Here is a 13,234-nt window from a genome sequence, read left to right on the forward strand (position 1 = left end):
TGACGCCCAACTGCCTGGCCCCAAATGCTTCATAGCTGTGCGGCCTAAGCAACTTCCTTAACAGCTCCGTGCCTCAGTTTCCTCGCCAGTAAAATGATAATAATAATGATCTGTCTTCACAGGGTTTTGGAAAAGATGGTAAAGGGTAATACTAGGGTGCTTAGATCAGTCTGTGGCTAGTGGTAGGAATTCGATAAATGCGAATTGATCATTATTCACATTATTGTTTTCACCACCACTTTTTACCCTTAGAATTCACCGAGCTTCTTAGAGATTGTGAGTTCCAGGCCGCTTCCGTTTTGGCAGGTGGAGGATATTTAAATATATATTTGGGGGCATATTTTAAAATAAAAATTTGCCAAAACAGTGAAACAAAAATTGTGGTATGCTATATTTTAAGTGTTTACACTTCACAAATTAATGCTTTTAAAACAAAAAAATACCATGGAAAACTATTGCAAGATTTCTAAAAAGATGTTAGTACATATGGCACCACAGGCCTTTGGTCTGGTAAGGGCACCAGTTTAACACTATCAAGTGTTAGGTCTGTCCTGGATCCTCTATTCATGTACGTAAGGCTTCATTTGACAAGAATATCGAAAATCCAATTTGAGGCCCACCAAATGGTGCCACCCATCCCCAGCCACAGATGGGGGCATTTTCTCCCTTGTATATTAGTTATTTATGCCTATGACCCGTACCCATAACACAGGGTTTCTCAGCAGTAGCATTATTGACATTTTGGACCAGATAATTCTTTGTGATGGGAGCTATCCTACTCATTGTAGGATATTTTCAGCATCCCTGGCCTGTATCCACTAGATGCCAGCAGCAGGCCCCTGCCCCCAGTCATCACAATCAAAAATATCTCCAGATATTGCCAAATGTGCCCTGGAGGCAAAACACTGTTAGTTGAGAACTAGTGCCCTAACACTGTTATAACCTTATTGGTTATAGGACCCCATATTATACTTGTGCCGATTCCCACCCACACAGCAGACACAGATGTTACTTCAATAAACGTGCCAGATAAGGCACACAGAAATATGTCATTAGAGAACAGGATGCAACCAGCAACACAGTTTATTGTCAAATGCTTCATAATCAGAAACAGAATTGCTAGAAGACCGGATGGAAGGGAAAGCACCATTTATTTAGCGTCCTCTATATGCCAGGCAGTATGCTAAGTGATCTGCAATATTTTACTCTACTCCAATCAACAGTTCTCTGACAGATTAGAAAACTGAGGCAAGGGCTGGCCAGTTAGCTCAGTTGGCTGAAGCACAGCCTTACAACCCCAAGGTCACAGGTTCAGATCCCTAACCAGCCAGCCACACAGAAAAGAAAGAAAGAAAACTGAGGCATCAGTCTCAGACATTTGCCCAGAGGAGTGTGAATTTAAACCCAGGTCCTCACATGGCATGGCCTTGTTGGGCATCAGGTATTTCCCATGGAGTATTTCTAAAAATAATTGCTCAACCCCTAAAACACCAAAAGCTGACATAGGTCCATCATCATTCAGGGCAGAAATGTGACTCAAAGGTATTATATATGTACTGCCCTCTCAAAGCATGGTTAATGTTATAATGTTAGCTAACATTAAAGATCACCTATCAGTGTGCCAAGCAGTCTTATAAGCTGCTTATATGTATTATATAATTTATTACCAGAAAAACATTTGCTATTTCAAGGTCATGTAATAAGGACGAGCAGTTGTGTTTCAAAGACCTGAATTCCAGCCCCAGTGCTGACATTCAGTTTTCCAGTGAAAGAAATGGCTGGAATATTACATTCCCTGCCTACCACAAAAGGTTGCTGATGCATCAGTGTTGAGCAAGCATTTGGTAAAAAACTTTTGCACATGGCAAAACTCCACAGAAGCTTCGGGAGCACTCTTGTTTATTTTCATCATAAAGAGGCTACTGAAGTGAACCCCAATTATAAGGAAGGATCCTGGCCTTTCCATTAACATGTCCCTCTACCACCTCAGTGCCCTCTAGTGAGATTCTTAGGACTCCTGTTTGTTAACGATACAAACTCCTGACACCCCTCCAGACTTCTGTAACCAAATGAGGAATTTTACTGTGTCGGTCCTGCCCAATTTTGCTTCCCAAGGGTGTTGACAGAGTGGCTGTTGCCAGTCTCTTATGACATTAATTTGCCATTTGGCAATATGGTAAAAGCCAAAATAAATAAATAAATAAATAAGTCATTGTATAAGATAGAAAGTAAAGAATATTTCATTCCTAGTGCTACAGATTAAAAGGAAAAGACAGATCTTCACTATTACGGGAAATAAATACCCCACAGTATAGCTACTATTTGCTAACACATTAGGAAAACACTTTTCTGTCCCATTTCAGATGACATGGAAGGTGGAGGGGGTGGGGAATATTGCCTGTTGGGATCCAGGCTGCTGCAGCAGCCACAAATTGATTCGTGTTGCAATTTTACCCTCGGCAGATTCACCCAGTGATAAATCCATAAAGACCTGTTTACACATTTTAATTAAAGCCTTCAGAACAGGGGTCATTTCATGACATTGGTACCAGTTCTGGGGATTCTGACAGCAGTGACATTTTAGAGAAGGAAATGCCAGGGCACGCATCAAACAGACCGACATTTGATACTGTGCATTGTTGGCAACATTCAAGTGCACATCATTTCCTTTGTTCTCCTTCTACCGTATGCATTTTTTGAGACTGGTTAGCATCCCTTTATCATCAGACCTACCCGGTTTTGCCTGTTAATAATTCTCTCAACATTATGAGGTCCACGCCAGGGTTATTTAAATACTTGAAACGAGGAACAATTAAACCCTCTGCTGAAACATTAGTCTAGAGGGAGGTATCTGTTACTTCCTTCAGTAACACACTCCGTTACACAGAGTCAGGTGAAGATTGTCTCTGCAGAGGCTTCTGGATGTGATCACAGTAAACACGGGCTGTGGAGGCAGGCACTGAGAGAGGAAGAGGGGATGGACTTGGAAGCCTGAAATAGTGTGTTTGGAAGAGCTGAACTTGCAGCAGGGCATTGCCGAATGTCTGGAAGATGTCAAGGCCCCCTGCTGTTGCTCAGAGACCTTGGGGATGACCTGCACCCACTAGAATGCCTGGGTGGTTCAAAAAGGCATGGTACGGGCTGGCATCTTTACTCAGTTTCTCCTCCTTCATGCTGATCATCGTTGCCCTGGCAGTGCCCCACTGGCTGAGTGGGAAGATCCTCTGTCAGACTGGAGTGGATCTGGTCAATGCCACGGATCCAGAGCTGGTCAAATTCATTGGGGACATTTACTATGGGCTCTTCCGAGGGCGTAAGGTGCGGCAGTGTGGGCTCGGGGGCCGCCAGTCCCGATTCACAAGTGAGTATGTTGGGGGCATGAAAGCTGCTTTTGACATTTATTTCTTAAAATTTGTAAGGGTGCTTATGTCTAAATGTAGAATTTGACTGCTGCCTCTGTCTAGGGCATAATATCAAAGTCCACAGTGAGCCCAGGGTTCTTGTTGGGCACTAAAAAGAGACTCTTTATTTATTTATTTGTTTGTTTGTTTGTTTGTTTGTTTCTCTCTCTCTTTCTCTTTCTCTCTTTCTTTCTCTCTTTTTCTGTAGAGGCATACAGAAACATGAGAAATAGAGATCTGTATATTTTTGTAGTTTACCTCATTAATAGTAACGATTAAAATATTGAGGGCTTACATGTGTCAGATATTCTACTAAGCACTTCATACCATTTGTCTCTTTTAAGCCTTTCAACAAATTTCTAGAATTATTAATGTTCCCATTTTGCAGAGGAGTTCACAGAGGCTTAGAAAGTTACATAACTTGCCCGAGGTCACCCAGCCAGGAAAAAGCAGAGCCAGACACCAAAGCCATGCCCATGTGACTCAAGTATTCTCAACCATAGCAGCACATAGGTGCAGACCGCCTGCAGAAAGGAACCTTCATGAAGCATGGCAACTGTTTCCACGTCTCTTTATGTGGAAGCTTCACAGTCTGAGAAAAAACAAAGTGACTCCGCACTTGGGTTCTGGAATCAGACTACCCGGGTTTGAAGCCCAACTCAGATGTTTGCTGATGGGGTGACCTCAGGCAAGGCACTTGACTACTCTTGGTGAAGGCACAGACACCGGCCCACGTTCGGTGTCATTTCAGAACTGCTCAGGATGTAAAGAGAACAGTCCCCGCAAACGCAGGGAGGCAGGAATCCAAGTCCTGCTTAGGAAGGGTCTTCCAGGAAGGAAAAACCAAAATAAAGCAGGCAATATTCTGCAAGCCTTCAGAATCAAACCATTACATCACATGAAGCCATAATTAATCAACACCATGCTAATACAAGGGGACGAGGAATTTTATTCTTTACTTGATTTCTATATTTCAGAATTGTTAGCAGTGTTTAGAAACCTGGCCAGGGTAAGTATCTTACTAAATGTATAAATACAGAAAGCCGGAACCATTGAGAAATATAATACAAATTGTCATCATTTATATGAGTGTACTTCAAAAACTTCATGGAAAAAATTATACTATCTTTTAATTCTATTTTTCCACAAACTTTTTGAAGTACTGTGTATACATGAAAAATTTATATATTTGTTATGTATATTCAAGAAAAAAATCTCTGGGCATATTTATTTACCCAGCAATTAAATTGGACCCTGGATATTGGAAACCTAGCTCCATTAAAAACATACCATAAATGTTGAAAACACATAAAGAAATAAAAATAAATGAAATGTTAAAAGGGGACCATGACAGCTACATGCAGTACTTGATTCTGAACTGGGTCCCTTTGCACTAAAGGATGTCACTGGGGCAACTGGTGAAACTGGCGCGGGGTGTGATGATTAAATGGTCACGTACCCATGTTAACCTAAGGTCATTCCCAGCTCACAGAAATTTAAACTGCTTCTAGTCAGAAGCTACAAGCAAATGACTACTTTCTGTTTGCTCATTGGAGGAACTCAGTAAATGTCCCCTTCCCTCCCTCTTCTTCTCAGAAAGACACCCAGAGGAAATATCCCCCTGGGTTCATCTAACATGTCTGGTCTCTGAAACATCAGAACCATGTGAGGTGGGTGCATCGAGAACATTTTATTATTAGCCCTGAGTAGGGTAGTATTTGAGAAAGTTTTGTTTCCTGCTGCCCCAGGGTTAACCCAGAGGAGGATGCGTAGACATCCATTCAAGGTACTTGCATGGGATTCTCTTTGAAAGGTTTCACAGGGAGCCTGGGGCCCTTTGTGCTGTGTTTGGCTGACTGGGCACTGCTGCAGTTCAGGGACAGTGCATGTATTATAATGTTCTCTAGTGCCAATCTGGTCTCTTTCTGATGTAGAGCTCTTAATTCCAGCACAATGTAACCAAGAGACAGCTAGCTACAGGGTATATCAGAGCTCCTACTTCTGCCACTTACTGTTGATCTGTAGAAAAGAAATTCCTGCCTACAGGGCCGTGTGCAGCAGAGATGGGCATGCAAAAGTGCTTTGTGAACTGTGGAGTCAGGAGTTTTTATTGGGTCTCAGTTACAGACAGTCTCTTTTCTCACCAGCACAGAGGTCTCCCATAGAATCACACAAGTGAATCAATTCCCACACAAATCATGGGAAAAAAAACAAAGAAACTATTCATCACAAATGATTAAGGTTCTTTTTTATACCCAGACCTTATGAAATAGAAATAAGTCAACCCGGCTGTTCGGGTGGCAGGGGAAGGAAAGAGACAAATATTTTAACTGATGAGTGTCTACACAGTCGACTGCATTCCTGAGTTTTCCACTGTTAGGAAAACAGGGAGGAACAAAACAGACTAGTGCCTGCCTTGAAGAAACTCATCACCTGGTGTAGTCAGTGTGTGCTAGGCACACAACACAAGTATCTCAAGCTGTTCGCTTGTAGTTCATTTCCTTCAATCCTTCCTATGCTAGAAGGGAGATTTTATGCCTATTTTCCTGATGAGGAAATTGGGGATCAGAGAAATCAATACATGAAATAATTTCTGTAAAATCTCCAAACATAGTAGGTGCTTTGCAGTTTTCAGTTCTCTGGTTCCCTCTCTACTGCCCCCAACAGGTATCCCACCAATGGCCAGAACCTGAGTTTGCCTTTAAATGTCATGCTTTTCTTATTTGCCTCGCTGGGCAAACAGGACTGTCAGACTTCTCTGGGATAAGGAGAAAATAAATTATGTAATAATTTTAGATGCTGATCGAATGGTTAATCAATCCTGGTATTCAAGTGAGGTAGGTCTAATGTGTACAAAATAAGAATAGTTATTCAAATTCAAAATAAGACCTCTAGAATTCAAGCTATACCATGATCAGAATTTTAAACCTTTACTTATCTAAGTTTTCAGATTTTTCTAATATAGGCCCTGTAGCAGAGAGGTTAAGGCAGCACTTTCTGGCTGTATGACCTTGGCTGAGCTATTTAACTTCTCTGAGCCTCAGTTTCCTCATTTGGAAGAGTGAGAGAGGTGAGCAGTAAAAGAAAGAATGTGTTTAAAGCACCTGGCACACGGTTTGCACCCGATATCGGTAGCTGTTGTCATTTATGGCCATGGACCAAAAGCTTTTATGGTCATGGATTTCAAGCTGGAAACTTAAATTTAATTCTTAAGTCTGGAACACCTTAAACTCTTGGAAACTGGATACCAATATGAAAGGCAAGTGAGCAACACCTTTCCTGAGGCAGCAGAAAAGGTGGGGTCACCCCTCAAAAAATAACTGGACAGAACTGATGCATTAAAACTCCTGAGGGAAGATTTGAACTTCTAAATATTGACATAGATGGAAAAAATCCTATCTCAATTAATTGGGATCCTGAGCCTTGGGGTGTGGCACATGAATATGGGAGCTAGAATGTGATTCACCCTTAGCCAATAAAGGGTTTTAAAATTATAGTTAATATACTTTCCACTCTGGAAGCTGAAGATTGGGCACACTTTACCACCCTCTCCACATCAAAATTCCCAAAATTCCCTCTCCCTCATCATCCTAATATGATTATTTTTTAATTTTTTATTAAATCAAATCCGGATATGGGTTTATATCATTATGTGGATATGATTAGTTCTTTCTAAAAGCTACATTGTATTGTTGTACCCTAATTTATTAGATCCATCTTTTATTGATTCACGTGTTAGTTTTTCTCCAATCTTTTACTATGGTAATGAATATCTAATACATACAGCTTCGAGCACATGTAGGAGTACTTCTGGGACATAAATTCCTAGAGGTGAAATTGCTTTGACAGGTGTTGCTGGACTGCCCTCTCACAAGGTTGTATGAATGAATATCCCTACAAGATTCGAGAGTGCCTCTTCCCTACATTGTCATCAGCATGGTGTACTAGCACATGTTTTGATCTTTGCCAATCACATAGGTGACTATTTTCTATTTGAAAGGTTTGGTGGGGATTATTATGCTAGTCGTGTGTCTTAAGGATTTCATGGTCAAGAAAAGGGATAACGAAATAATTAGCTAATCAAGCATAAGCTACTGTGTTTAGAATAGAAAGGGGCTGAGAGATTGAAAAAAGGGGGAGGAAGTCAAAGGGAACTGAGATGGAACGGTAGCAAAGGGAAGAGAGATGCCCAACAAAGAAGAACCTCCTGGAAAGGAGCTCATCTTCCAGAGTAAAGTTTCCAATGGAGATAAAAATAAATGGAAACAAAGAACTGGAAAGAAAGTTAGATCAGAATGAGGATATAAATGTGGAGTGGAAACTTGTGAGTGGGAAGGACACCTTACAAGCAGAACAAAAACTCTAGTTCTCAGTGTTGGGAGATGCCCACCTTCAGTGAATAATGGGGGACAGGTGAGCCAACAAAGGAGCCAGAGGGGGAAAGGGTCAGCAGAGTGAGAACCAGGAAAGCCTTGAGTTCTGGCCCCAAATGATGGCGCGCCAAAGAGAGACCCCGATTCACCTGGAGGTATTCAGCAGAAACCTTGGAGTAGCTGCAGAGGAATGGGTATGCTCAGGACCTCCTTAGCTTTCATAAGCTTAAATTCTCCATTTATAATCAAAGAAAATGATGACTTGAAATTCTTTGTGCTGTAAAGTATATAGGACTATAATCCTATATAGAGTTTAGGGTTGCTGGCTCCAAAACAGGAACTCAATGTCCCGAGCCTGTGGCTAAAGGGAGTTTAAATCTACTTCATATCCTTGTCATGAGGATTGAATGACATGACAGATGTCATGTGCTCAGCTCAGGACTGTGCTTAGTAAATGTCGATTACCCTCAGCTCATACGCAGATATTATTATCCCCACTGTACTGATGAAGAAACTGGGGCTTGAGGAGACACATGACCTTCCCAAGTCAGAGATAAAAATAATAAGAGCAAGAACAACAGCTGCCATTTCTGAGAAGTGACTCTTTCCCAGGCAGTATTTGAAGTACTCTGTTATGTTATATCCTTTCATCTCCACAGTTAGTACCAGTGGCAAACGTAGAGAAAACAATACAAATTAATATTTCACTAAATTATTCTGCCACATCCCTATGGTAAATTAATATTTTACAAAGTAAGTATAACATGAGAATTGTGTCCTTCATACATGGGGGTAACGATGTCTACCTTGCTGAGTCACTGTCTGGTTGAGCTCACATCAGATGCCAGAACTGCGAGGTCAATGCAACTTCAATTGGTGGCCAGAGCACATTTTGATTTTGTGTCTGCTCCAAGAAAGAGAGGATTACAGGTCAACTGACACGTGGCAACTATGGGGGCCATGAATTCATCTGAGGAAGTCTCCTGCTTTTTGAAAACCCAACACTTGCTGCCTTGCTCTCAGCCCCACTATCAGAGCCTTCATGGTAAGCAAGCTTGGGCTTTATGAAAGTGAGCCGGGCTCTGCCATTGAAATATTGGCTGTGTCTTCTCTCTTCAGTCTTCCCACACCTGGTGAAAGAGCTCAACACAGGCCTTCACGTGACGATCCTGCTGCTCCTCTTCCTGGCCTTGGCTCTGGCTCTGGTCAGCATGGGCTTTGCCATTCTCAACATGATCCAGGTCCCATACCGGGCAGTCAATGGCCCTGGGGGCATCTGCCTGTGGAATGTCCTGGCAGGTAAGGAAGGGCCCTAGGGAGAGAGATTTGTGTCCACACCATCACTGGGCTGGGCTTCAAGTAGTTGGCAGAAGTAGTGGGCAGAGGTGTGAAGGAATTCAAATGCCCTGCCTCAGCCTTCACTTCCCTGGGTCTGTGGCCTTCTTGATGGGCGTGAATGTCCTCTTTACTAAAAGCTGCAGAGTCCACACAATAAAGAATCATATTGTTAGAGTGCATGAGGCTGAGGACTTAGAGCAGAGAAGAGAAGGCTGAGGGGAGAAGAGAGAAGACAGAGAGCTGGGGGTAGGGAGAGGAGGGGGCGGGGAAGAGGTGGTCCTGCTGCTGCAGCTCTGAGGAACCTCCATAAATGACAGAAGAGAAGGGTGGGGTGAGCAAGAGGCCATCTGCAAAAAGGCTGGTACATCCAGGCTCAGGGTTGAGAAGGGGAATCTTCCAGCCACCAATGTCTTGGGAGTTCCCCAGGGCATGTTAATGTAGACGTGGCTCATGGTTTGTCTGACCTTCCCTCTTCTCTTCTTCCCAGACTCCTTCACTACTGTGCCCTCATGCCAGATGCTACTTACGGATCATCCGCTAAGTGCCAGGCATGGGCCTGGGATTTTACCTGCCTTATTTCATTTAAACCTCACAACCGCCCTATGAGGAGGTATCATTAGACCCATGTTTACACATAAAAGGTCACACAGCCATGAGCAGCAGAGGTGGGATTCCAACCCAAGTATAGTTGCTTCTAAGCCCTTCGTCTTTTCATTGATTATGGTCTCATATAAGACCATCGTGACCTATTTTCCAAGGAAAACACTGAAACAAAAGATGTGTGTGTGTGTGTGTGTGTGTGTGTGTGTGTGTGTGTGTGTGTGTGTGTGTGTGTGTGTTGATTTGGGAGTATATTGATACACTAAAGTTAATTCTCATTTAATTATGTACTTAACTAATCATCTGTAATGAAAATTTTTTAAATCCCATGAAATGAGGGCTGTCTCAGAAAACCCAGGCCAAATGGTCAAGGTACCATTATAACAATCCCTCACTACTCTTACCTTATACAGCGTGACCATAAAGTATGACAACAGGTAATACTAGGTTATCAGATGTTACAATGCAATATCAAGAAATCAATTGTTATGTATTTTCCTATGTTTGGCGATGGCAACCACTCTGCAGAATCATTCATGTTCTTGGCTCACCCTCATCTAGACTATAGCTGTCTTGTTTATCTCTGCATGAATCCTGATAGTGGCTGGCATGTAAAAAGTGCTCAGTTCTGCTTATTATATAAATATTTATCTCCACCAATTTCCTTCCTTAGAGAGAGAGTACTCTCAAACTCTACTGAGAGTATTTTTTTAAAATACAGTATATTTTCAAAAAGCAAAACTTTTTTTTATGCCTTTTGACAAAACTTTAGTGTCAAAAGGCACAAAATGTGAATATCCTTTGATTAAACAATTCCACATAGGGATTTATGCTAAGGAAATAACCAGACAAGAGCACAAAGATATACCAGGGTACTTCAAAATGTGGAAAAACAGAATTAAAAGGTAATAAGAATCTTTCCATGAACTTTTTGAAGTACCCTCAAACATAAAATGGTGTCCTCTGAAGCACTTTATAATATCAAAAAAATTAGAAGTAATCTAGATTTCCAGAAGTAAGGTCATGCTTAAATAAATTATAGTGTGTCACCATAATAAAATATTATGTACCTGTTTAAAGTTATGCTGTAATAGAATATTAACAACATGAAAAAATGTTCAAGTGAAGGGAAAAAAGCAAATTTAAAAATCAAGGTAAGAGCACCATAATACTAATTTTATTAAAGAGAAAGAAATGTAAAGAGATATACTAAAATGTTCAGAGGTTATACCTGGCTTTTAGGATAAAAGTAAATTTGTATTTTTGTGTTTATAATTTTCTCTGGTGTCCAAATTTTCTTCAGTGAAGAGGTAATGATCTTTCCAAAGCACAATAAATGTGTTTTTAAAAATATAAATTAAAATCAAAGCAGGAGGAGGGGACACCCAGAATGTCAAAGTTTCAAGCAACAGATAGGAAAGTAAGTGGGGTTTGGAATTCTTTCAATTTCCCCCTCTCCACTTTGCTTTCCTTCTACGACTTTTATCCCCTAATACCCTCTCCTTACCCTTCAGCATGGAAAGAGGATGATTAAAGAGGAGAGAAACAGCCTGGCTCTGGGGTGAAACACAACTCACACCTTATGGTTTTCTTACATCTTCCCACAGAGCCCTCACCATCTACACAGAAATCCTAAGATATTTAGAGATCAAACTTCTCCAAAGATAGATCCCCTAGAAAGGATGGTACTGGGTAAGGGGGAAAAATTAGAGGGATCAAGATTCGAAGTTGATCTGATATAAAGTTCGTTCTCTTCTCCCAACATGATCCTGCCTCTTGCCCCACATGCTGTGAGAGCATCTGCTGCTTTTAAAAGCAAATTAAAATTTGTATTGCCCTAATAATTTTTAAACCCATAATGATCTGTTACACATGCCGCAGAAATGCCACTTCACATAGAGTAGTTTCAACTGCAAAAAGGAGCCATGAATGAGGGTGACCTTTTTGGGTTTCAGGCGGAGTCGTGGCATTAGCCATCACCAGCTTCATGGCCGCAGTGAAATTCCATGACCTGACCGAACGAATCGCCAACTTTCAGGAGAAGCTCTTTCAGTTTGTTGTGGTGGAAGAACAGTACGAAGAATCGTTTTGGATCTGCGTGGCCAGCGCTTCGGCCCATGCCGCAAACGTGGTTGTGGTGGCCATCAGTCAAATTCCCCTCCCTGAGATTAAGACCAAAATTGAAGAGGCCACGGTCACGGCCGAGGATATCTTGTATTAATAGACTTCTCCTGCTCACACCCTTTCCTAAATCAGTTCTGCAGTGAGAATGCAGACATCATTTTTTCTGCAGACATCCCACTCCATGATAGCCATGCTCTTGGCAGTAAGAAGAGGGAAGGACAAAGGGTGGTGCCTGGGCCAGAAAATAAAAACTGCTGGAATCTCCATCATCTTTGCATTTCTCTTCTATGAACTTGGAGTTAGAGTTGGAGTTGGAGACTGCTACTTGCCAGCTGTGTGTGACATTGAGCAATTCATTTGATGTCTACCACTCAGTTTACCCATCTGTAAAATGGGGATAATGACCTTGCAAGTTTGTCAAGAGGTTTAAATGAGCAATGATGTTGGCAGCCTTTGTATACTGTACAGCATTCTACAAATATAAGGTTCTATGTATTCCAGTAAGTGTCTATAGACCTCTGGTCCATTCCACACAATATTGGGGAGGGGGGTGCAAAGAGGAATATGATAATGTCCCTGCCCTCCAGAAACAATCTTTCCACATGACAGGAATCAAATAGCTACAATAACACCAAGAATAAAAACAACTACCATTTTTGGAGTGGTTACTATGTGCTGAACACTGTTCTAAGAGTTTTACACATATTAACTCATTAGGTCCTCACTACAAACTCAGGTGGTTGGTGCTATTTTAGCCCCATTTGGCAGATGAAGACACTAAGGCATAGAGAGGCTGGTAACTTGCTGAGATCAGGAATTGAATCCAGGAATCTGAAACCAGAGTCTATACTTTCAACTACTTTAATAATCTGTTGTTTAATGTACAAAAATTGCAACACAATGTGATAAATGCTCTAATAGTACAGGTGTAAAGGACCAAGGAAGGAGTTAAACCTTTGGGATGGGATGTGATATTAAAGAAAGTATCACAGAGTTAACATTTGATCTGAACTTTGAAAGATGAGTAGGCTTTTTCCAGTGGGGAAGGAAGCAAGGTTGAAGAAGAGCATTCCAGAATGTCAGTAAGGAGGGTAGGCCCAAGGCATGAAATTAAAAGGAGAACATAGAATACCCAGTGGGATTGGAATGCTGCTCTAATTCACCTGTTGGAGAAACCCAGCTATTTTGTGTTGGGTTTTCGTAAATGGTACTGTGATGGTAATTTTACATGTCAACTTGGCTAGGCCACAGCACCCAGATATATTCTAGATGTTCTGGTGAAGATAATTTTTGATGAGAATGATGTTTAAATCCATAGACTTTGAGTAAAGCAGATGACCCTCCATAATGTGGGTGGGCCTTATTCAATCAGTTGAAGGCTTTAACAGAACAAAGACT

At 41.5% G+C, this 13,234-nt stretch overlaps 1 protein-coding gene across 1 annotated transcript; it reads left to right on the forward strand.

The window, feature by feature from the left end:
- The first annotated feature begins 2,969 nt into the window (after positions 1-2,969).
- Positions 2,970-12,100, forward strand: CLRN2 (clarin 2). Its single transcript, XM_063108718.1, has 3 exons — positions 2,970-3,361; positions 8,894-9,073; positions 11,668-12,100. The coding sequence occupies exons 1-3, from the start codon at positions 3,109-3,111 to the stop codon at positions 11,931-11,933; spliced, it is 699 nt and encodes a 232-aa protein (XP_062964788.1). The 5' UTR covers positions 2,970-3,108; the 3' UTR covers positions 11,934-12,100.
- The last annotated feature ends 1,134 nt before the right edge of the window (positions 12,101-13,234 follow it).

This window comes from Cynocephalus volans, chromosome 9 (genome assembly GCF_027409185.1).
Source record: "Cynocephalus volans isolate mCynVol1 chromosome 9, mCynVol1.pri, whole genome shotgun sequence".
Taxonomy (NCBI): Eukaryota; Metazoa; Chordata; class Mammalia; order Dermoptera; family Cynocephalidae; genus Cynocephalus; species Cynocephalus volans.

Coding starts and splice junctions, on each gene's coding strand:
- CLRN2 (XM_063108718.1), top strand. CDS start 3,109: ATGCCTGGGTGGTTCAAAAAGGCATGGTACGGGCTGGCATCTTTACTC. Junction 3,362..8,893: donor CCGCCAGTCCCGATTCACAA/GTGAGTATGTTG, acceptor TTCTCTCTTCAG/TCTTCCCACACCTGGTGAAA. Junction 9,074..11,667: donor CCTGTGGAATGTCCTGGCAG/GTAAGGAAGGGC, acceptor TTTGGGTTTCAG/GCGGAGTCGTGGCATTAGCC.